This window comes from Phragmites australis, chromosome 1 (assembly GCF_958298935.1).
Source record: "Phragmites australis chromosome 1, lpPhrAust1.1, whole genome shotgun sequence".
NCBI lineage: Eukaryota > Viridiplantae > Streptophyta > Magnoliopsida > Poales > Poaceae > Phragmites > Phragmites australis.
In genome coordinates this window covers 43,815,956-43,840,717 of record NC_084921.1, presented here as the reverse complement: position 1 = coordinate 43,840,717, position 24,762 = coordinate 43,815,956, and the positions used below count along the sequence as shown (strand labels likewise).

General features: G+C 39.6%; 2 protein-coding genes across 4 annotated transcripts; both read left to right on the top strand.

The window, feature by feature from the left end:
* The first annotated feature begins 3,027 nt into the window (after window positions 1–3,027).
* LOC133921187 (phosphatidate cytidylyltransferase 1-like) lies at window positions 3,028–12,169 on the top strand. 3 transcript variants are annotated; one of them, XM_062365964.1, is made up of 12 exons: window positions 3,028–3,272; window positions 4,386–4,477; window positions 5,331–5,584; window positions 5,720–5,871; window positions 6,494–6,635; window positions 7,381–7,537; window positions 9,277–9,324; window positions 9,411–9,497; window positions 10,396–10,524; window positions 10,632–10,688; window positions 11,549–11,632; window positions 11,707–12,169. In XM_062365964.1, exons 2-12 carry the CDS (start codon window positions 4,400–4,402, stop codon window positions 11,794–11,796), a joined length of 1,278 nt encoding a protein of 425 aa, XP_062221948.1. In that variant the 5' UTR covers window positions 3,028–3,272; window positions 4,386–4,399; the 3' UTR covers window positions 11,797–12,169. The 3 variants fall into 3 exon arrangements, with proteins under 3 accessions (XP_062221948.1, XP_062221958.1, XP_062221967.1); XM_062365974.1 differs by lacking the exon at window positions 3,028–3,272 and adding an exon at window positions 3,632–3,767; XM_062365983.1 differs by lacking the exon at window positions 3,028–3,272 and adding an exon at window positions 3,778–3,948.
* Window positions 12,170–17,661: 5,492 nt separating this feature from the next.
* On the top strand, window positions 17,662–24,298 carry LOC133921178 (phosphoenolpyruvate carboxylase, housekeeping isozyme). The gene is made up of 11 exons (XM_062365953.1): window positions 17,662–17,734; window positions 18,106–18,300; window positions 18,947–19,338; window positions 19,710–19,794; window positions 19,934–20,156; window positions 20,264–20,367; window positions 20,452–20,542; window positions 21,665–21,819; window positions 21,997–22,995; window positions 23,310–23,696; window positions 23,802–24,298. The coding sequence occupies exons 2-11, from the start codon at window positions 18,133–18,135 to the stop codon at window positions 24,096–24,098; spliced, it is 2,901 nt and encodes a 966-aa protein (XP_062221937.1). The 5' UTR covers window positions 17,662–17,734; window positions 18,106–18,132; the 3' UTR covers window positions 24,099–24,298.
* The last annotated feature ends 464 nt before the right edge of the window (window positions 24,299–24,762 follow it).

Genomic DNA, 24,762 nt, shown 5'->3' with positions numbered 1-24,762 from the left:
TGACTGGTCCGAGAAACGCTGGCCTGTTTGGCAACTAGCTTTTGGATGATTGGCTGGTGGCTTGAGTTATGTGAATTATCCAAAATACTCTTTGGAGAAATGAGATTAAAACCTTACAATTACTCCAGTGGAGGGTCTGAACATTTGCTTCTAAACATTGCATACGGATCTACAAACATGCATATTATTAACATCTCTAAACATCTTCAAACAAATTCTCTCACTCCTTTGAACACAGCATAAACATCATGGAAATGAACAAACGTTCTGTACAAGTTCAAACAAGTTCTTTTCATGCCATTGGTAAAAAAAATTACACACAAGTGTATGTAAAAAATCCGTGTAACATCACATGAACATGGCTTTTGATTTGCATTCAAAATTGCTGCACATGTACACGAAATCCGAAGCAAAAACTGGACCATCCAGTTTGAGTAGCTTTGACAAAATACAACAAAAGAACACTGCACACACAGGTGTACTCGCCGGCGGGAACGTAGGGCACGCGGTGGTGATGGGCTCTGTGCTTGACGGTGTACATGCCCCACGCTGACGAACAGACTTGTGCGGTGACGGGTTTGGCGATGAGTCGATGATGACCTCATGACAAAGACGTCAACGGAGACGAGGACTCACGAGGAAGACGTTGACAGCCAGAGAGAGACACCAAAGGCAGGAGCTCATCGCTGCCACCGGCCAGATCTGGGGTCCCCCGCCCCGGATCCTGTTGCGTGGAGCGCCATTTTATAAAAGATTATTAGTAAGTAGATTCTGAGAATAAACTTTATAATCAGAAAATCAAAATCTGTTTTTTATTAAATTCTTTAGAAAGCGGATTATACGGAAGTACCAGTGCCAAAAAGATCCACTTCCAGTAAAAAGAAAAATGCTTCTGGGAATGATCGCTTGTGGGAAAAGCTGGCCCGTTTGGGAGAGCTTTCGGCTTTTGGGGCTGCTTTAAGCTCCCCAAACAGGCCTGAATTGAGGAGCGCAACTCGTCCGTAAAATTCTCAACCGTCGACCGTGACTTGATACATCCTTTCCTTTGCATGACGACTTATTGTTTGGACCACCTAGCCCACGTACGTTTCCCTAAAAAAAGAAAGAAAGAAAAGCTAGCCCACGTACGTTTCTTTGCACTCGCGTCGCCTGGTGATTTTTTAATTTTCATATATTTTAAATCCAAAATTTACAAATATATATATGTCCGTTTTAAAATTTTACAATTCGATAGCCACGTCACTCTTTCAACAAGCGATTTTTTTAAATACAACATTCTAATGCTCTCAAAATTCAAACACTATTGAAATGGTCATAAATTTTTTTAAAAAATTATGGTAAACAATTACTTTAAAATAAGAATTTTTTTGAAACAATTACTTCTAAGAAAATTATGGTAATTTTTTTTAAAAAACTATAATCTAGCGCACCAAAAAAATTCAATACAAACAATTACTTGTAAAAAAAAGATAAATTTCAGCAAACGATTACTTGTAAAAGCAAGCATCTTGCCCGTGCTCTGATGGAACGAGGGGATCGATTCGATTCCCGCATCACACCCCCTTGGGCCTTGGTAGCACTAGCGTCGGCCCTGGCCACTGGCCCCACACATTCTCGCTCCACTTCCACCGAAAGCAGAGAACCGAACAGCATAAGTTCTTGGGACATGTGTCCCATGTGTTAGCATACGAAAGTCTGGCTTCCTTTACAGATGGGGTATAAAGGCTACGTACAATACATGGAGATATTTTTTTTAAAACGAAGGAATGTCTCCATTCCTGCTATGTACTTGGCTATTTATTATTACAAGATTTTAGCCTCCGACTAGATAAAAGAAATGCTAACAAATAGCACAAATTCTTACGGTCCCCGCTAGTCCCTTCATTGGATCCTTATTAAAAACTTAATTTTGTACTGGATCAGCATCCTATTAATCTTAGTTAGTCTTTGGGATGGATTGGAAGACTAGTAAAGTTGATCTAATTTATTAGTTTTCACTTAAAAAGAAAAGTGGATAGTAATCGATAGATTTATCTAATAAAAATTTACATCAGAGGAATCTGATGAGAACTCTTGAACTCTTCATAAAGAGGACCATGTTTGGAATTTTGGGGTTTTTTAAAACCGTCTATCCCCTTCGCTAGAGCAACGAAATCCATTGGAGGGGCTACGTGATCCAATAAAAGAGCTACGTAAATAAAGAACACATGAACCTACTAAAGATCGACTCCACCTGCCAAGTGGATCAATCGCAAGAGCTCGGGTCACGACCAATTAGTGTTTGAACATAAAGTTTTTCCGTCCTTGAGAGAAAGTGGTGCTGATAGGAGATCAAATTATTGACATGGGTGGGAGATTGTTTGAGTAGGCTCAGTAGGGATATCTGGTGTGGGTGTTAGAGCATTGAAAGGATCTTTCATAATACGAGAGGATCAGAAAGCTTAGAATGATTCTTCTCTATCTATAGTTCATGGCTTATTAGAAGTAGAATGTGCTCTGGTGCAATCCTTAACCCAACCACAAGCCTATTACTAAACTTCCATCCATACCTAAAAAAATCTCCATATCTATAGTCTACCAGGTATTATATGCCCACTTCATTTTGTCTCTCGTTGCCTCCTTTTACAGCAATTACCAAAAGTAATTTTAGTAGGTTCTGAAGATGACCTACGTATAAATAGTGTGAAATCTAGAAAAAAGATTGATCAAATATCCCACTTGTTAATCTAGGCATTTAAATATCCCACTTGTTAGATTAAAAATATTCTATAGATCTGATACATATGATAAATTACTAAAAAAATAAAAAATTAACCGGTGTCATATGCCCTCACTTAAATTTGAATCCGTCTCTATGTACAAACTTAGTTCATTTTACAGAAGAGCCCGTGGGCCGTTTCCTTCGGCCCTACGGACTGGGCAATTTTATTCTAGTACTTGACGTGTACTACTTTGACTTGCAGCCACACATTTTTGTTCCACACCGTTCTCCCAGCGGCCAGCTCTTCGTTTTCCTTTTTCAAGCCGAGAGGGTATAAATAAAGGCTCCGCGAGCAAACCAAATTACTCGTAGGCAAGGAATGCCCCGACGGCGGAAAGCACCAGGTGGGAACCGAGCACCACAAGCCTCCTCCCTCCCCTCGATCTCTTCCCGAAGCGCGCAGCTCCTTCCACGAACCCCGCTCCACGCGCACCGCCCCGCCGCCGCCGAGGTAGTGCTCCGGCGGACTCTGGGTCTCGCCGGAGAACGCCGCTGCCTCCGCGACCTCGAGGTACGTCCGTTTCGCAGTGAGCATACCACCTCCCCTGCGCTTGTACGCCGTCGGAGCCAACCGTGTCAGTTTGGGTGTAGCACTTTAGCTTACTTTATTGGTGGTTCTCGTCTGCTGGATATTGGTTTGCTCGAAGGTGTTTCGCGGGGCTGCTGCGATTGTTGCCGCCCGGAGCTGTGCTCGGCGATTCAGGGGAGCATGTTGTTTGGGGGCGAATTCGGAGGAATATCTCGTGGCCCGCGATTGTTAGCTGTCCACCCATCGAATTAGTTGGTTGGATGGAGGCTGGATTGTTAATTGGGACGATTTGGGACGACTCGTGGATGAGCGGTTGCGAGCGGCAATTAATAATCGTGAGAGCGATGTGCTTGTTTGTTGCGTGGATCACTAGTGTTGTACAGGTGCGGGGACAAGGCTCACTCGAGGCTAAGGCTTGGGCTCCTCCCCTGCCACAGGAAGAATGCATGCTTGGGTGCAGGGGAACAACTAAAACAGGTGTCAAAAAATCATCACCCGCCTCTCCATCCCTGCCCCTAACGAATCCCCTTCACTTCTCTTCCCATTCTGCGGCGAGGCAAGCGAGGCCGCCGATCAATCGCCCCCCCCCCCCCAACACCGAGCACGCAAGCTCCGGGCGTCGGCTCCTTCCGCCGGAGCACCCGACGCAACCTCCTTGGTGAGGAACCCTAGCTTGCTTGCATGGATTGCTCGTTTTTCCCAGGGGATGCTCTCCTCTGCTGCGAGCCCTGAAATCGGAACATGCCTTCCTGGGATGTACAGTCCGTCAGATTTGATTTGCATGCTTTGTGGCGGAGTACTGAGAGCAGTTTGTTTGTTTTTCTAAAATCGTTGGGGTTCAACTGAACCCCCAAACTCATGTTAAGTTCGCTCCCCGGATGGCAGCTTATGGTTTGAGCGAGTTTTGCACGGTGTTCCACTCAGATATGAGATAACCGTTGTGTTTTGATAGAACAATTAGCAAGCGTTCTGTTTGGAGGAACCATTTAGAATTAGTTCTAATTTGCAGTGAAGTGTACTATGTGTTTTAGTTGTTATGCTCTTCATATTCATGTTGTGGCCAAATCTGGTCTGACTGACTATTATGGTTTGTAGATTGAGTACCAGAGATGCAAAGGGACACTAGCTCTAGTGATGCTTCTGCTTCTCAAGTAGGACGTGTTAGGCGTCGTAGACATCCTTCTGAGGTTAGTTATTTCGGTTTCTTTTTGGATTTTTGCTCTTTATTACATTCTTGTTTTGTTCACATTTCAGCAAAGACAAGCACTTTAGTCTCCCAATATTTGTTGCATTCGTGATTCATGTCCACAACTCCACGTGCATGTATCTGACCTTGGCAGGCCCTCGTTGTTGAGGGGAAGTGGTCGATAGTTAATAATTATTTTCTAGATCTATATAAATGTAAACAGCTGGTCGAGAGCAAATTCTCACTTAATGCATAAAAATGAAAAGAAATCCTAGAACTCTTGCATTAATTGAGAGAAAGATAGAAGGAAGTAAAAAACTTATTGGTGCAGTGAGATTATAACTGTGTATATTAATAAGACATGTAGAGATATTACAGCTGTATAGCAAATACAACTGAAGTTTCGATGATGGATACCAGAGTTCTAGAACAAATACAACTGTATTTTCAATTATAAACATTTATATTTTAGTATATATATGCAGAAATTGGCTAATATATTTGTTAGTGGGATGGCTATGCTGAAATGTCTTTGTTGTTGCTGTTGTTGATGGATACGCTGAAAACACAATTTACCAATTTAGGTGTAAAAGTTTTTAACCTTCCTCCTCTTTCACAATTTTTTGAACTTCTCCACACCCCGACATGTAGGATTAGTATTTGGTGGAAATGTACTCTAGAATTTGCGTGTTCTGTAGTTGCTGTGTTAATGTATTCATCTCACCCATTCGTTCATTTTATTATTTGCTAATGGAGTTATTGTTGAATACTCACAGGGGAGCATGCTGCAAAAGCTAGAGCAGCCACCTGTTTTTGGTGCTCGTTTTGGAACTAATCTTGATCATTTTCTTCAGGTTATCGCAGATGGGAATAGAGCTAATGGACAGCCGTTGCTTGTCAATGATCAGAACAAGTATAAATCCATGCTGATTCGTACATATTCTACGGTATGGATGATTGGAGGCTTTACCTTGATTGTTTATATGGGTCATCTTTATATCTGGGCCATGGTGGTTGTGATTCAAATATACATGGCAACAGAGCTTTTTAACCTACTCAGAAAATCCAGTGAAGAGAAACAACTGCCAGGGTTCAGGCTGCTGAATTGGTAAGCTTTGGGTCATTTTGATTCTACAAAGTTTAAACCGCAAATTGTCAATCTCACTGCTGCCACCAATGTAATGCTTTTCAACAGTTTTTTTTTCCTGTGTTCTTTATGTACAACTTTTACGTTTCATTGCAGGCACTTCTTTTTCACGGCGATGCTGTTCACATATGGGCGCTTTCTTAGTCGGCAGCTTGTTAATACAGTAACTTCAGATCACTTGCTGTATAAGGTCGTCAGTGGCCTAATAAAGTATCAGATGTTTATTTGCTATTTTCTTTATATTGCAGGTAGGCTCAGTATCTTTTAGAACATGCAATAATTTCCTGTAATAACTACATTAGAAAACTTCATTGTGAATTCAAAATATTTCAAGTGGTTATATTTTTCTAATTTATAAAAAAATGCTAAAGAGTTTATCCAAAATAGACTATATTGTATCAATAACATATATGCACTGCTATGCTAGAGTTTAGTTGAAGGAATCCCACAGTTAATTCTCTCTGCAAAAAAAAAAAAAAAAAAAAAAACTCCAGTCATTGTTTGGTTATAGGTTTTCAGTTGATTTAATGAGAAAAATCACCTTTGGCATTAAATACTATTCATATGAACTTCTTGAATGGAAATGTTCTATTCATTAATGCAGATTATTGGACGATTCACTTCATTTCAATTATTTTGGATGGACATTAGGCATTAGTTTTTGCAGATGTTTGAATCAGAGTTCAATATTTGTATTGTGCAGGACTATTTAAGTGATTACTGTTATGTACATACTAGTTTCCTTTGAAGTGTTTTCATTCACTTGATTGCATGTGTTGCTCTATAGACAGTCATGCTTTGATAACCTTCTTATCTCGAATTTCTAGTTTTTATCTGGCAAAAAGGTTATATATAGCTCTCTTGATCCAGGGTTTGTATGGTTTATTTTGACTCTGAAGAAAAAGACATACAAGTACCAGTTCAAACAGTATGCCTGGACTCTCATGATACTTTTAACGGTTTTTGCACAGTCCTCTTTCACCGTGGCAAATATATTTGAAGGGATTTTCTGGTAAGTGATATGTTTCCTTGTTGATACCTTGTTTAGAGTTTCAACTTATTAAGATGTGTGAAATACTTAGCCTTTTTTCTTCATTTTGGATATCAGACATGTATTTATTTGGTATAACTATCAATATCCGGAAGTTTCCTCGTCTTTTGAAAAAGGACCCTTGAAATTTTATCTTTCATCTATGCTAAACTTGCAGAACGTTAAAAAGTTGTAACTTCATTCTGCCTAAATTCTTGTACGGCTATAGAACGGTATAGTAACCCTGAACCTCTAAACTTAAAAGTAATTTTTGGCAGTTCCACTGTCCGACACTATGTGCCTCTTCACAGGATCTACAATCCACATTCGTTACTTCAGTAACAGTAGTACCATGCTCCGGGTTGGCTATATTGACCTGTGTGAGCTTCTGTGATAGTAAAAGCTTGTAATTAGATCTTGGACCTCCCAGATTAGTAATAGTCCATTCTCCACAGGAAGGAAAGGCAGAAAATCGAGTAGTGGTATAGAGTGCCCTGTCTGACTTTTGTGCCTTGCTGTCTCCTTTTTGTACTTTAATTTTTCTGGGAAGGTATATTTTTTTCCTTTATTTCCCTATTGAGAGGGTTTGAACTATTATATGTCAATGATGCATATCACTAAATATATGTTGTGGAAGACATCTGTCCAGTTTGTTTAATTTAAGTAGTTATTGATATTATGCTACATTTAATGAACTCCATACATCTACAACACTATGTTTATTCAGGTTTCTCTTGCCTGCTTCACTCATTGTGATCAATGATATCGCTGCTTATTTATTTGGGTTCTTTCTTGGGAGAACACCATTAATCAAGTTATCCCCGAAGAAAACTTGGGAAGGTTTTATTGGTGCATCAGTGACAACTATCATCTCTGCTTTTCTGGTGAGATTCTGTTAACTTTCCTAGCAGGATTTTTTATAACAACATTATTGTTTAGAACAGTAAATTTGTTACTAAACTGCCCCCTATTCCCACTTGCATTTTTTGACGAATAAACGCCTTGAAGGGCTTAGAATTTATTCATATGCATGAAATTTTACAAAGTTTAGCCCATTGAGGCACAATACATACATACTCCACAAGAGGGCAACATCTTTGATGATTGATGTTTGAGCAACTAACAGTCAAACTGTCTCAAGAAAAGTTATGCACTTCTCTAGCATTGATATCAGCTATTAAGTTTTCTTCTCTAGGAATATGATCAAAACATCCTTGAATAACTTGGTTTAGCTCCTTCAATTGCATAACAATTGGTCTGATTCTCCAGTCTGGCAGCGTTCCTTTTCGATCCTTCATGCAGGCTATGATCAAAGAACTGTCTGAGTAAAAGACACACATCCTTTAACTTGCAAAACAGAGATAAAGTGCGTTCCCAGCAAAAGGCTTAAAGCCTCTGCTTGGAGAGGAGATCCACATTAGATGCTTTTGCCTGTATGTGCAGGGACCATGGAATTTGATCTGATTTGTTTGAAATGTAAAGGCATTTTGAGCTGTTAGTTTTTTATACACGTATAATTTGCCATCTTGTGTTGAAGTATAATCTTACTTGTGCTGGTGCCTAAATTAGGGTCTTGTATTTTTGAACATTAAATGCTGCCCTGGTCCTGCTGATGTGTTATGGCATTGTCACTTATGCTTTTTCTGTATGCTCATGTGGTCACATCACTGTGTGTCACAAGTTAGTGATTACACTAACATCCACCTTTTCTCTTATTAGTTATTATTCATCAGCAACACTCTGATCTCTTGATCATTTGCACCTCAGTTATGGCAATTACAGTTGCACATGCAATTATGCTATTAATATTTTTTTTTGAGAGAACAGGAGGGGCAAGCCCCTACTGATTAACATGCTACTAATATATTTCAAGTGCACTGGGCCCTTTTCCATTGCACACCTCAACAGTAGAACTATTTGTACAGAAGCGTTTAATATTTTCTTCCACTACCAGAGGAAGACTGAAACCCTCAGTGATCTCTCTATGACTGCAGTTTTGCATTCATGTCTCCAAATTTACCAAATTCCAACGCTAGAAGTATTAAAAGTAAGAAACATTTGAATTGTCACAATCTGAGAATGAAACTGGCGACAGTGAAATTAATCTGGTTATGGTATCTTCGCTCTGGGGTAACATCTGTAATAAGTGATAGGGCCATGAGAACAACCATGAAACCATGACAAATGGATGAAAAGTTCTTAAATAAATTGCAAAAATGAGCAATGGGACAAACCAACTTATGTTCGAATCCAGGTTCCTCCCAAAAAAGTTACTTCCAGGCATAATATATGCGCTGATTTTTGTGCTGTTTTTGTATATCCTCTCATGTTTTGGCATTGAGTCGCATGGTGATTGCGTCTAAAAGAGCACAACGTGGAGGCATCTTCTTGAGGACCAGAAACTATTCTGTCTGTTCCATTAAAAACGTATTAAAATTAAAGATCTATGTTGGCTACCTGTGGTTTATATTCATATGGGAGTAACCTATATACAAAACTTTCATGGCTAGTTTTTTAAATAAGAATATATTTTAAATTTCTTTTTGTGTAAAATGGTATATACTTATTTTAATTCTATATGACTATATGATATGTTGATCACTTTCCTTTTCTTCTGTGGCAGTTAGCAAACGTAATGGGCCGTTTCCAATGGTTGACATGTCCAAGAAAGGTGACATGTTTCCTTCAGAATCTAGTTTCTAGTTGTATGGCCAAATTGCTACTGTGTTCTTAAATTTTTCATGCAAATAATTTCAGGATCTGTCGACAGGGTGGCTTATTTGTGATCCTGGTCCTATGTTTAAGCCAGAACATTACTCTTTGGGAGAAGTGGTGCCACAGTGGGTGAGGAACACATCTTTTGTTCAATTTTATTATTTTAATACTATTTCTTGTACTCTAAGATGTTGTCTTTGCAAACTTCCCAACAATAAAGGTTATCTGAAAATTATTGCAATATGGTCTCGAACCTTATAGCTCTTATTGCGCTTAATTTTTTTTTACAAGGTTTTAAGTCATGAGGTTGCTATCCTATACTAGTTAAGCTAATGTGTTGCTGTGGAGATGGCTTGTTCTGGATGTGTATTAAACTTTTAAAAAAAGGGGGATGGAAGTGCACGTTTAACTTCAACTCTTTTTGATATATCATGGAATTTTACTGCATTTACATTCTCTGAAAGAATATTCAGATGGAGGCTTTAACAAATATAACACATACAATCTCCATGATGTATGACCTCTACATGACATGTCATATTTATGGAGTCGAAACATACCCATGATTGATCTCTTTTTGTTAATGTTGTCGTGTAGAACATGATAAATAAACAGCTTGCAAATTGGATACTTGGCTCAAAACATAGCCATTTGAATCTTGTCAATCAATTGAGCACATTCAATTTGAAGCTTGATTTTGTTATTCTCTGAAGTGAATGGAAGGTCAAAGCTAGTTCTTTATGAAAGAGCAATGGTGAAGTTCACCAACCCCCAATCCCCACTACCACCCCACGGTCAAACAACCACAATCATGTCCCTTGAATGTGCTCAATCTAAGCAGCAGATTAAAGTTTGTTTTATTCTTTTTCCTACCTGAATATTTTGTCCTGTTTGTTATTTAACATTACTTTATTACAATAAGTGATCTGTAGTCTGTTGTTTCATCGTTGGCTGTGTGTATTCTTTCTAGAGTTTTTTGATCTATGATTATTGAACTCTATCTGATTACATGTGTGTCTCTTGACAGTTCCCATGGAAAGAAGTTGTCCTTTTGCCTGTGCAGTGGCATGCTTTAGCCCTAGGTTTGTTTGCATCAATAATAGCACCATTTGGAGGGTTTTTTGCAAGTGGCTTCAAGAGGGCTTTCAAAATAAAGGTATCTACTGCTTCATTAGTTTGATGTCTTTAGGAGTACTTTAAAAGATTAAAGATTATATTGCTTTTACTTCAATTGATGTATTTTTTTTTAAAAAAAAATTGTAGGATTTTGGAGACAGCATACCTGGGCATGGCGGAATTACCGACAGAATGGATTGTCAAGTAAGTTGCCTCGAGAAATATTCTAACTATAGGGAAATGCTTATAAAAAAACTATAGGGAGATGTTGCTGGCCTATATTCCCGCAAGCTTTTAACATTCTCATTCTATCGATATAAGGCCTGTGGGCTGTGGTTAGTCCAAATCATCAGCTATAAAACAATCATATGAACAAAATGTTCAACCTAACGACGGCAAGAGTAACAACAATCTCATTTTATGGTGCACAGTTCCTCCATTTAGCGAGATGTTATGCATTTCTTCTTGTTTGGCCTTGATGTGTCATGTCTTTTTAAGGGCAATGTTGACCCTGAACCAACCACTAAAATTCTGTTGTGAAAGGAGAAATGGTGGGGGCAGTTTTTTTTTTCTTTTTTTGGTTTGAAAAAGCAGTTTTGCGCATATCTGTATTTACCCTTTTCTACAGACCTGTTTCTGTGTTTTACATTTTGTTTTGGCATAGACATGATATTGGTCCCTTTATTGCTTGTTTTGACTAATGTTGATGGAAGAGCATGTTGTCAAAAAGACAAAGGTACCTTTGGTATTTCAATTGAATACATGTTGTCAAAAAATTATGTATAAATGTAGTTAGGGGGGAAAAGTGTACCTAACCACAAGAATTACTGCACAAAAAACTTTAATTTAAAATACATATGTTGTTGATAATTTTCTTTCCTTTGTGTTGATAAATTTACAATGGTTTATATTCTTCATAAATAAATTGAATGAGGGGGCAGGAATGTTGGAGAACAAAATTCGCCCTTTATGAACTTTCTCATGTCAGGCTGAAGAAACCTCATGCTTTAATATCTTAGTCGGTACAGTATAGCTTAACAAATTTTCCTCCTGCTTTTTCCCAGATGGTTATGGCAGTTTTTGCATACATATACCACCAATCATTCATTGCGCCCCAGAACTTCTCTGTTGAGATAATCTTGGATCAGGTGAGGATCATACCTTAATATCTGATTTCATTATTTTGAGTGATTCTAACCATTGTTTAATTTTTGTCATTCAGATTATAAGAAACCTAACCTATGAGGAGCAAAAGTACTTGTATCAGCAACTTGGGGAATTCTTCCACAAAAGGCAAATGATTCAAATCTGAGAATTAATTTGCCTATGAAGCATGATATCTCGTGTATTGAAGCCATCGGCTCATTCTGTAGCTCTAGATACATGTATAGCAGCATGGCTCCAACGTACTTTGATATGTCGGAGTCCTTTTCCAAACCATTGTACAGAATCGTAGAATGGAGAGAATGAATGGGTTTTAGGTGCTTTAATAGCTCTCCACTGACGCTGCTTTCTGCAGTTATATTTTCCGTGTTAATTCTCCCCCCTTTTTCTTATTATCGTTTCTGCAAATCTTGTTGTGAAAGGGACGTGGGAAGTTATATTCTTGTTTATCACTTCGCGGTGCTGGCCTTGGATCAAATATTCGAGGAGAATAAGAGGAAACATGGTAATTTCGTAATTCTTATCTTTTTCTCGGCCATCAACCTCTTCCCTGCATAATTATTGCAAGCTATCGTGTGTAATTGGAGCCTAGTTTATGCATACCCTCGTGGGATTCATGTGTTGTATCCACTGTCCAGCACAACCATTCGTTCTGTTGTGCAACTGAATATTTTATTACCCCCTTTTCTGCATCCATGTGTTGTGTGTAAATGTTTTCTGTACTAAGTACATTTAAATGGACACGATCAACAAATGGTGTCTGTCCCTGTTTCTCAAAGCAAACTACTTCGGCCTGTTTTGCATTTCTCCCTTGATCCCTTCCTTTTACGCTGAACTGCTTGGACATGGATGACAATTTATAATCATGCAAGCACCTTGTGGATGGAGTTGGAGAAGGTCCACATGCCAGGAAGCCAAGAAAGTGTATATGACATCTACTGTGATCCCTGATATCAATTCGAATATATTCTGTCACGTTCTAAAACGTTAATTATATGATTAATTATGTGTAATCGTTATGGCATAACGTTATGTCTTATGTGATTAATTATTATTTTAGATATTTTTGAGAGTGGAAATAGTTTAGGAAGAGATCCTGAATATTTTGGAGAAAAGAAGAAAAGAAAGAAGAAAGAAAATAGAGACAAATTTAGAAAAACTCAACAAAGGATCCCTCGCACGTTTTGACCAGGATTCCCTGCAGTCTGATCGTCAGGGGGCAGCCATATGGGCTTCTTGCAGTCTGACCATCACAACGCAGAGGCTCCACTTAAGAAAATCGGTTAACTCTCTTACACTCGCTCTCACTCGCTCTTTCACCCACACCAAGAGAGAGAGGGAAAGACTACCTCGACGTCCCCATGATGACTGGAGATCGACGGATGGAACTTCATCGAGCTCTCTGAAGGCTTCCTCGAGCTCATCCCCTTCATCTTCTTCGTCGGGGGAGTTCCTATACGCGTTTCTTCCACCTCAAGCTATAAACCACCCCGGAGCCCGATCTCTAAATCGGAGCTTCTCAGGAGTGATCCCTCCAATAGAAGACTTCCCTACGCTAATGTGAGACGTCTTCTACCATTTTCCAATCGTTCTCGAGCTCTAATCGATCTCCATTCCATTTAGACCCAAGCTTAACCCTAGTATATGACTTATCCATGGGGTATTTTGAGTTTACCTGAGTGAATGTTATCCAAATCACTTTAGAAGCACTCCACTAGTCCTATAGAGTATTTTGGTACCCTTCAAGATCAAATGCATCACCGGAACCTTCGCCAGCGACCTTTGAAAGGTGCTGTTGGTATATTCTCGCTGTCTGACCACTATTAGGGTCAGTTTGACAGCCATATGATAGACTGACCGTCAACATACCGTCGGTCTTATCGTCAGACGCCAAAACCTTTTGCATGTCGACGGTTAGACTGCCACTTCCACATTGATCTGACCACCAACCATTTAAGTCTGTATGTACTTAAGTTACCTTGTTCGGGGTTTCAAACTTTGAAACCCTAATCTTTTAGCAGTATTTTGCAAATGTTTCGAAATCACAAGGCTCTATTAATATTCAAGCATACATCATATGCACACTATTCTATCATTTGATTATTTATGCAATTCATTCTTGATTCGTTTAGAGAGGGTTACGTCGATGGTCCAAGCGAGTGAAGGCGACGCCGAGCTACCTGAGTTCTGTGAGTGTTGTGCGGGCAGTATCAGGCAACCGCCAGAACAACAAGGCAAACATCTATGCATATTGCACCCTTTTTATTTAAAAATAATGGAGCCTAAATTGATAAGTCAAATTGCTTATGTAAGTTTGTATGTTTAGCAATGTCAATGTTAGATTTATATAGGTAGAACATATATTATTTTACATTATCTCTATCATGAGTTATTAAGGATCCATATCTTTGTATGCTTGATAGCATTGTTGATGTCTAACTTAAGAGTTATTCAAAAAGCTTAGCAATGTATAGGTCCTCGGTAGAAGTTTAGCGATGGTGTAACTATTGTTCGTGAGCTTAGAGCTTACTTATTATTTACAAACACAATGATAATGATGAGTTATATGAGATGTGATAATGAGACAAGATGTGGGCGGAGCTAGGGGTATCTTTTGCACCAGAGGAGTTCCTCGGTATAGTTCAGGAGATGAACCCAGATGCCATAGACCACTTGCATCGTCCTTGTTATAGTTGGCTTTAGCACTTTTCATACTAACCACGTGTTGATCTAATGGTAAGATAAACTGAATACCTCTGTAGCTGTGATTATTTGGGCTTGCACACCGACGGTGTGAGCGGACAGGCTTGTAGAGATACTTGTGGTTGCTCCGGGAGTTAACCTAAGTGGGCTTCACACTGAAGGATGCCTGATTCAAATGATTAGGGCTAATTGGGAAAAGTTGGCACAAGTACCCCTTGAGTGGGCCTGTGTGGTCACTTAAGCCGTATGGCCCTCAAATCGTGTGGGTAAAGTTGTACTCCTTGCAGGATGTAAGAACAATTTGAATTGCTGCGCTCTCGATTATGAGCATGCTTCTGTCTATTTGTAATAGTCATAGAGTTGCGAATATGAGATGTGGGGTATGGTTGGATGAGATGGGTTTGAGATGGTTCGTTTTACAATTATGTTCATGCGATGAATTCATTTTATGTTTATATGCAAATCGATGGGTACATAGTAGAAAGATATATGTGGTTAAGTATAGGTGCTCACACATATGTGTTAAGGTTGTTTACGCATGTGAATTTACTTAACCTTATGACCTGCTCATTGCTAATGACTCAATACATAATCTTTAGAGTCGGGTTATTATATGTATTCATTATAGATTAAATCTTGCGAAAAACTTAATACTCATGCTGCTCTTTTAGGTTATACGGTGAGGAGGAGCTCGTGTTTGGCTACTTCACGTTCGTCAATGTAGGTGACGGGAATGAGTAGTACAAACTACTCGTGTGACAAGGTTTTTGGATGGAGCCTAAGGGAATATTATTTTACCTAACTTTTGTTGGTTCATATATGTTAATCTTTCGTTGTGTAATTTCTAGTTTTAGTTAGAAGATGAGCTTTTCTTTAGACCTCCTAGCTTATTTTTGATGTAAATTATTGTAAATAGTTAATAGCTTTAGAACTTGTAATATAATTTAATTACTCTCTTTTTTTAAAAAACTTTGCTGTGATATTTATGTTGGAAAATTGTGTGTTCTGATCTTAAATACAAAACACATATTGGAGTACCGAAGTGATATTCTAATTAATCATTACAATTATAATTATATAAATGACCGGTTTAATAATTAATTAAAATATTATTTGGATTGTTCATCACATATTACTTCATCAACTTAATGATTAATTAAAATATTATTTATACAGTTCCTTATACATTCCTGTTGTGCAATTGGAAACATTTTTAGAGGCTAGAATAATCCATTTATACTATATATGCTTCGTTCTATTCTTCGCCTTGTGTTTCAGGAACCTGTCGACTGTCGTGTTAGGCAATTGTTATAGACACGAATCAACCGTCAACACGCAACGGTTCTCCTCTTGGGATATCCGCTCCGGATCAAGGTTGTTGCTATCTGGATTCTGGACTTTGGCTGTGCTCTGATGCCTTTCGTTTACTGGATAAGCATCTCTTGGTAATCATGGAAATTGCCCATGATATCTTGTCGCATGATACGCTTTCGATTATGCTGTGTTAGCGTGAGCATCTAGCAGATTGCTTTCTGCTAATTAATTATGACCATCTTACATTTACAAATTTATAATGCGCCATGTATTGCCTCCATTTGCTGTGGCCACTTGAGGCCAAAAAATAAAATAAAAATCTAGGGCTTCCCGCAAAAAAAAAAAAAAAAAAAAAAAAAAAAATCTAAGGGGAATAAATACAGCCGTGTAGATTGTTCTAAAATCGGAATGGATCAATAGCCGTATCATAGAGATAATGCGTCATTTCATGAGAGTACAGATGTGGAAATGTTTTACTTTTGCGGACTTGCGGTCACATAAATTCTTGCAGAGTATAGCTCATTTTCTATAAATAATTCAAAATACATGGAGAAGATGTCAACCTCTTCTATTCTATCAGAAGGTTTCATCCAATCCAAAAAATTTCAACTCAATTACTTTAATTCAATTACAAAAATTCAACTCAACTAATAGAACACTCAACTCCACCCTCAATTCGAGAGGAAGAATTGAGAATAAGTACAAAACCATATCCATTCTAGTTCTAGGAGTTTCGACTCAAATTTGTGATTAAGCAACAAAAATTCGAAAATATACAACTCAGTTTTAAAAGATTTCAAATCAATTGCAAATAATTTCAGCTTGAATGAATACAAATTCAGCTTGACTTCAATTTTGAAACTAGAGCTAGGGCAAATTATTATCACTTAGTAGGTTCGTCCACTGACCACATACTACTCTTCCAAAGCTCGCACCGCTGATATATAAGAGAGAGATTTGAAGGGGGTGATGAAGAAGCTCGTTTAATATGTTGTCTCCAACTTGGTCTCCTGCTATTTAGGTTCCTAGCTTGTTGTCCTGCTCTAAGAATGGTTTAGAGGTCTATTATCTCACTTAAAAGCGGTATATTTGTTCTGATACTATGATATGCTTTTTTGGTATATGTGCATAGTGAATTCTCATAAATATTATGAAGCGGCAGGAGCACATACTTTTCCGAGCCTACATACTCGAAGTGTGTCCAATAGCATTTAAACCATAAATGCTCTTCGGAAAATAATATGTCTCGATCAATCGGTTACTATCTCATAATTATGACAAACACACATTCATATATCAGCGGATTTAGTACTGGCGTAGTAGTATTTCTACTTAAGTACGAGTAGTTTAGTTTGCTAGGTTAGTATTTAAGTTGTCTCGGTGGATTTAGTTCAAGATCTATTGGTTTTAGTTTGATAGGTTAGTTAGTTGTTAGGTTGTTCCGGGTGGATTTAGTTCAAGATATACTGGCGTCTTTGCTTTTTAATGGTTTCTCTAGTTATGTGAGAGTGGTTTGTGTGTTTTGGTTATCGTATCTTTGTAAAGAGATACGAGTTTTAATACCGGATCAACGACGGAATCATCGGAGGCCTTGGATCTTCTTTCTAGGTCGTTGACATGTGCGATGATGACATCAGGTTTCTTACTGTTCGATGAGTTTGTCTGAGAGATTTAACGTCTTCAATGCATCATGGCTGCGTGATGTTACTGGTGGTGGCTGAACAAAATCTCGTGTTCTTTAATGGCTTCTCCTCGTCAGTGCAGTTTTTAACTCCAGTTCCTACTACTATGTTTGATAATGATGGATCAAGATAAAATTCAGCGTCAATAATAAGACCTGAATTGTTTCACTATATCCTGATCCTTGTTTTGTAATGTGTTGCTACTCTGATCTAATAAAATGGGTGTCTTAAAAAAAATAAAGCCGGCGACAGTCCCGTCCCGTCCTATAAATAGCCAAGCACACCGGGGAGAAGGGTGTCTCCTTCAGGAACCCACAAAGCATCAAGGGTGGCTCCCTCCCCCGTCTTGGCCTCACCAGAAAAAGGAGTACACTTGTCCCCGGAGAGGTGCTTATCATTCCTCCCCTTTAATCTGATACACTTGTTCTGGGTAATAACTATGCTCCGAGAATGACAAATGTCTGTAGGTTATTGCCCAGATCTTTTTTAGGCCTGTGTCATTCTCGGAGTACAGTTCGTAGTTCGTACATTGGGTGATCTTTGTGAGTTTTGATCACACTTTTTTTGCGTTCAATAAAATTCCGTGTTTTCTTGGAATCTGCGTGATTAGGGCTCGACGGACATCTTATCGCTGCAAGAACCTGTCAGAACTCGTCTGATTGAAGGCGAGATCGGCGTATCCATGGATTTGTGGGTTTTTTTCTTTTTTCTTTTTTTATGGGAGTTTGGGGTTTTGATCTGGGTGTTTGCTGTTGCAGGGGGGCGAGAAGCAAGGGGAGGGGGAGATGGCGCGCAATGCGGTGGACAAGGCGACGTCCATCGACGCGCAGCTGCGGCTGCTGGCCCCCAAGAAGCTCTCCGACGACGACAAGCTGGTCGAGTACGACGCGCTGCTCCTCGACCGATTCCTCGACATCCTCCAGGACCTGCACGGCGAGGAAATCAGGGAGACGGTATACTTATATATATTCTCCGATTTCTTCTTGCCGTGCTGCAGTTTGTTCCTTTTTTTTTTTGTGCTGGTTGTTGATTTAGGTGGTAGATAGCACGATCATGCTCTGAATAGGTTTATACTGTACTTCTTATGCTCTGCATGAACGGATCACGGGTCTTGTTCTTCACATATGTTTTGGTCTTACACTTTGATGGTGGATGCTAATGTTGCGTTTAACAAAATACAGTAGTACTGTGGCTCCGCCATTTTGTTCTCCAGTTGATCACTCCTGTATTAGTTCTTACTTTGTCCATTGATGTTCTAGCCTTTGAGATGGTACATTACCATGATGTTTCTAGGGAGGTTGTCATGATGTGTGGATCACTTGCAATATAATTATCGCCTTCGGATAATCTATAGAGTTATGCCTGTTGAACTATCGTTGTTGCTGATATGAGGTAGTTTGCGAATCAGATGTATTGCCTTTTCCATAAATAAATATAATAATAGGATTAAAAGCTGCCTTTTTATGCATCGACAGATGCTATTTTACATGATTATATTGTACCGCTCAGTAAATTCCTTCTCCTTGAACATTTTGGATATCTGTTAGCCAATCTCGTAGTATGTTTGCAATGTTGTAAAAATTCTCTTGTTGTAAATAGGTGCAAGAATGTTATGAGTTAGCTGCTGAGTATGAAAGTAAGCTTGACCCCAAAATGCTGGATGAGATTGGGAATGTGTTGACCAGCTTGGATCCTGGAGACTCCATTGTCATAACCAAGTCATTCTCACACATGCTTATCCTGGCAAACTTGGCTGAGGAGGTCCAGATTGCATACCGCAGGAGGATAAAACTAAAGAAGGGTGACTTTGTTGATGAAAACTCGGCAACAACTGAATCAGACATCGAGGAGACATTAAAGAGGCTTGTGCATCAGCTCAAGAAGTCCCCTATGGAGGTATTTGATGCTCTCAAGAATCAAACTGTCGACCTCGTCCTGACTGCACATCCGACTCAGTCAGTCAGGAGGTCACTGCTCCAAAAGCATGGCAGGTTGGTTTTGAAGCTTGCTGAATTGTTGGAGATAATAGGATGAGATTTATTCAGTGAAAATTGAAATTTTGCTGCACAGAAAAGTATGGGTTATGTTTATTCTTTGGGCATGATGCACCAGAGGAGTGCAGTTTGCTCGCATTGAATTGTACATAGTGCTTCCTTAGAAAACCTAAATTTTATCCTTTTTTGTCATTTCTTCACGTTTGTTTTTTAGTTACGTGTAAGTATCTCCTTACGTGGTTTTGTGATAGTCTACCTTTTAAAAAACAGCAGCAACATACATAGTATTTGATATTCTTGAGGCATGTTTAGTCGTATGTGCCTTTTCATTTTTCAATGCTTTAAATTCTTCATCGTTTAATATGCAGGATAAGAAACTGCTTAACTCAACTTTATGCAAAGGACATCACTCCAGATGAGAAACAAGAACTTGACGAGGCACTTCAAAGACAGGTAATTTCCTCATTTTAGGTACTTCTATATATGAGTATTGCATAATAGCTCTGTAGTTAATAATCATGAAATACCTTTTCATCTTCACTAAAGATATATGTATACAACTCTAATCTCCTATATCATTTCTTATCTGCAGATTCAAGCTGCCTTTAGAACTGATGAAATCAGGCGGGCACCTCCTACTCCGCAGGATGAAACACGTGCTGGAATGAGTTATTTTCATGAGACCATATGGAAGGGTGTACCCAAGTTCTTACGCAGGGTTGACACTGCTCTAAAGAACATTGGTGTAAATGAGCGGGTGCCCTATAATGCCCCTCTTATTCAGTTTTCTTCTTGGATGGGTGGTGATCGTGATGGTACGTGACATCTATTGCATACTTTATAACGTGTTGATTAACCATGCAAATATAGTTCCTCGCAAAATAGAACTGCAAATAAAATTATAAACTGATGTGCATTGCAGGGAATCCAAGAGTCACACCAGAGGTTACAAGGGATGTATGCCTTTTGGCTAGAATGATGGCTGCTAATTTGTATAATGCCCAGATAGAGGATCTGATGTTTGAGGTAAAAAATAAATAAAAGGATATGTTTTTCATTTGAATATTGTATTGATGTGTTAGTCTCTTAAGTTTTTTTTATCAAATGCAGTTATCTATGTGGCGTTGCAGTGATGAATTACGTGCAAAAGCTGATCAGTTACACCGTTCCTCCAAGAAAGACACAACAAAACACTATATAGGTGCAGATGACATGATAGTTTTTATTAAACATATCTTATGCCATAGCTCTTACACATCCTTGTCCGTCATCTGCTGCCAAATATTTGACCAACTAATTGTCAACCTGTGCTTTCACATGGGCTATGAAGTTTATTATACTTTTATATATCATACTGCTTATGATTAGTATGGATCCTCATCAATTAGGAATAAAAAAGGACATTTTAGAATCATAAAAAGTGCAGTTCCAGTTTGACATTTTCTTCTCGGATTATGAACTGGACATATGCTGAAGACTAATCCATGGGACATGGATCTGAAACGAATTATTGACTATAGTCTAAGTTGTCCTAACCCAAGTCACCTTAGGGTCTAAAATTTTAAACCTTGAAAATCCCTATGAATTAAACACTATAAACCACATGAATCTGAATTGCCAGACTGGTCCATGAGACGTGGACCTGAAACGAATTAATGATCTTAGTTTAAGTGATTCTAACCCAAGTCAGCATAGGGTCTAAAACTGTAAACCATTAAAATCCTAGTCCGATTAGGATTCGGAAAAAAAATAGACTGGACTAAGTCATATTGTGAAAAGTTTGGGCCATATTAATCATAAACAGTTAAGGATTCAAAAGATGCCAGTAATATGATGTAATTAGCTTAATTAACATGATCAAGACGCAATATACATGAAGAAACAGCTAATTACCATCAGGAGCTGCATGGGCACACGTGCTTTCTTTCCACCATGAGAACCCTGGTCTTAATTTGTTAATCCCGAGTCATGTTTCTTCCTCTTTACTTTGTTTCTGGTGTATATGGAGGTCTATTTATGACTTTCTGCTATGTTTGGTCATGGAAAGTATCATTTCACATTTCAAATGAATCACTAGTGCCTTTTATAAGAGCTATAAAAAATATGAATATGGAAGTATTTTCTTAGACAAATTCATGCCATTTTGATGCGGCCTATGATATTTAGCATGATGTTGTAGGCAGCACTTGGCATGATATTACTGCATGCTTCCCTACCTTTTCTCAACTATTTTTATTGCATTCTTTTCCTTTCTATTTCTGCAGCCAATTAGGTTAAATTTAATACATGCTAAGTTGCTGAAATTGCTTTTTCTTGGATGCAGAGTTCTGGAAACAAGTTCCCCCCAGTGAACCTTATCGTGTGATTCTGAGTGATGTCAGAGATAAGCTCTACAAGACGCGTGAGCGATCACGCCATTTATTAGCCAGTGGTTTTTCTGAAATTCCTGAGGAAGCAACCTTCACTGATGTTGAGCAGGTATCTAAAGTGAAACGGTAGTGTTCTTTTGATTTGCCTGGCTAGGATCAGAAATATGCTTAGTACCGTGCACTTAATACTGTATTAAAATTTGGACTCTATGTGAACTGTAACAGGTTGAAACTTCCCTTGTTCTTATCTTCATAGATTTTCAGATTGAAGCTTTCTTCTTTGCAGTTCTTGGAGCCGCTTGAGCTCTGTTACAGATCTCTCTGTGCCTGCGGTGATCGCTCTGTTGCAGATGGAATCCTTCTCGACTTCTTACGGCAAGTGTCTACATTTGGACTATCCCTAGTTAGACTTGATATCAGGCAAGAATCTGATCGACATACTGATGTTATGGATGCTATAACTGAATACCTCGGACTTGAATCATATCGTGAATGGACAGAGGAGAAACGCCAAGAATGGCTACTCTCAGAACTTAATGGAAAGAGGCCGTTATTTGGTCCTGACCTTCCCAAGTCAGACGAGATTGCTGATGTTATAGATACTTTCCACGTGTTAGCTGAACTTCCTTCAGATAGCTTTGGTGCATATGTAATATCTATGGCGACAGCTCCCTCAGATGTTCTTGCAGTTGAGCTCTTGCAACGTGAATGTCATGTGAAAAAACCACTGAGAGTTGTGCCATTGTTTGAAAAACTGGCAGATCTTGAGGCAGCACCAGCAGCTCTAGCCCAGCTGTTCTCTGTTGACTGGTACAGAAACAGGATCAATGGCAAGCAGGAAGTGATGATTGGGTATTCAGATTCTGGGAAGGATGCCGGTCGTTTCTCTGCTGCTTGGCAACTGTACAAAGCTCAAGAGGAGCTCATTAAGGTTGCTAAGTTGTATGGGGTTAAATTGACTATGTTTCATGGACGAGGTGGCACTGTGGGAAGAGGCGGGGGACCTACCCATCTTGCTATACTGTCACAACCTCCAGAAACTGTTCATGGATCACTTCGGGTAACTGTTCAAGGTGAAGTCATTGAGCAATCCTTTGGAGAGGAGCACTTGTGCTTTAGAACCCTTCAACGTTTTACAGCTGCTACTCTTGAACATGGCATGCATCCTCCAATTTCACCAAAACCAGAATGGCGTGCTTTAATGGATGAAATGGCTATTGTGGCCACAAAGGAATACCGATCAATTGTATTTGAAGAACCACGCTTTGTTGAATATTTTCGCCTTGTAAGTCTTCAGTTTTCTTTGCTTTTGTTTTCGTTTTTACATACCTTCACCTTTCTTTATATTATTATGCAAATACCGCTATGAATTTTTAATTATAGCTTTTATTCAGCGCATGACATTTCACTCTTGTTTTTGCGAACTGGGAACTCATCTATCTACTTCTGAAGGGTTAATTAAGATATAATACTGTTTAAATGAACATATTTCTACTGCCATGTCATTACTCTTTGTGGTACTCTACAAGTTTTTTTTGGCGATTGTTCTATTTGTGTGCATTACCAATCCTGGCTTTTGTGTTTTTTTCTTTCAAATAGGCAACACCAGAGCTGGAATATGGTAGGATGAATATTGGAAGTAGACCATCAAAAAGAAAGCCAAGCGGAGGCATTGAATCGCTGCGTGCAATTCCTTGGATCTTTGCTTGGACGCAGACTCGGTTCCACCTACCAGTGTGGCTTGGTTTTGGTGCAGCATTCAAGCATGTCTTGAAAAAGGACATACGGAATCTTCAAATCCTTCAAGAGATGTACAACGAGTGGCCCTTTTTCAGGGTTACAATAGACTTGGTTGAGATGGTGTTTGCCAAAGGTGATCCTGGTATAGCTGCTCTGTATGACAAGTTGCTAGTTTCTGAGGATTTGTGGCCATTTGGCGAGCGTCTTAGAGCCAACTATGAAGAGACAAAGCAACTTCTTCTGCAGGTGATTGTCTAAGACCTCTGTTCATTCTTTACTGATTGCTAGAATTGCATGTAGACTATTTGCTGCCTCTACCGCGTTTACCGCAATGTGATTCCTGAATTTCAGGTTGCTGGGCACAAAGACCTTCTGGAGGGCGACCCTTACTTGAAGCAGAGGCTGCACATCCGTGATTCTTACATCACAGCGCTGAACGTTTGCCAAGCTTACACGCTGAAGCGCATCAGGGACCCTGGCTTCCAAGTGAAGCCCCGACCCCACCTGTCGAAGGACATCATGGACTCGGGGAAGCCAGCCGCAGAGCTCGTGAAGCTTAACACAACGAGCGAGTACGCCCCGGGGCTGGAGGACACTCTCATCCTTACCATGAAGGGCATCGCTGCCGGTATGCAGAACACCGGCTGAAGCAGAAGAACCAATGCCTTGTTATGCGAGTTGGTGTATTTATAGTAGGGGCCTAGGGGGATTATGATGCTTTTGGTGCACTGTCTTTCATGGCCTGAACGAGTTAACAAGCACTCTTGGATATGAGATTGCCTGTTTAGTATTTATGTCACTATGTTATATGGAACACCTATATATATACTTTCCCATAAGCCTTATGCTTTTAACCTGATTTGGCTTCCTGGATATCGCCGTTTGGTGTTGGGATGTTCGTGTCAAGGAGTCTACTGAATATCGGCCTGGGTGATGGTTAGATTTTGTTTACCGTTCGTTTGGTAACTTGTTAACTGTGTCCGGGGCGAACGGGCCTCTTCTCGGCGGCCTGCGGCCGTGCTCTTCGGCCACAGAGCTCCTGCAAGCTGCAGGGAGGTGCACGGCTCATGTAGCAGGAGGAGCACGCGCCGCCGCCCTCGGAAGTGGCAAATGGTTGTGACTGGAGCAGACATGCTCGCGGTGTCGAATCACTGCGAGCACTCGGTTAATCAACAGCCTCCCTACTCGCTCGGGCCACCAGGAGAGCGGTGGCGCGTCAGCTCGAGCACGACGGCAAGGCCGCGACGCCGGTGGTTGGTTCATCGGGTTGGTCGATTCCGAATGGGATGACGCTGCTGCGCGCGAAGATCAC

What these genes read in the sequence shown, in the direction of transcription:
- LOC133921187 (XM_062365964.1), top strand. Translation starts at nt 4,400, where the DNA reads ATGCAAAGGGACACTAGCTCTAGTGATGCTTCTGCTTCTCAAGTAGGA. An exon ending in GTCGTAGACATCCTTCTGAG is followed by an intron (nt 4,478 to 5,330) that starts GTTAGTTATTTC and finishes CATTTTCTTCAG; the next exon opens with GTTATCGCAGATGGGAATAG. An exon ending in AGAGGGCTTTCAAAATAAAG is followed by an intron (nt 10,525 to 10,631) that starts GTATCTACTGCT and finishes AAAAAATTGTAG; the next exon opens with GATTTTGGAGACAGCATACC.
- LOC133921178 (XM_062365953.1), top strand. Translation starts at nt 18,133, where the DNA reads ATGGCGCGCAATGCGGTGGACAAGGCGACGTCCATCGACGCGCAGCTG. An exon ending in GATGGGTGGTGATCGTGATG is followed by an intron (nt 20,157 to 20,263) that starts GTACGTGACATC and finishes TGTGCATTGCAG; the next exon opens with GGAATCCAAGAGTCACACCA. An exon ending in CACAACAAAACACTATATAG is followed by an intron (nt 20,543 to 21,664) that starts GTGCAGATGACA and finishes TCTTGGATGCAG; the next exon opens with AGTTCTGGAAACAAGTTCCC.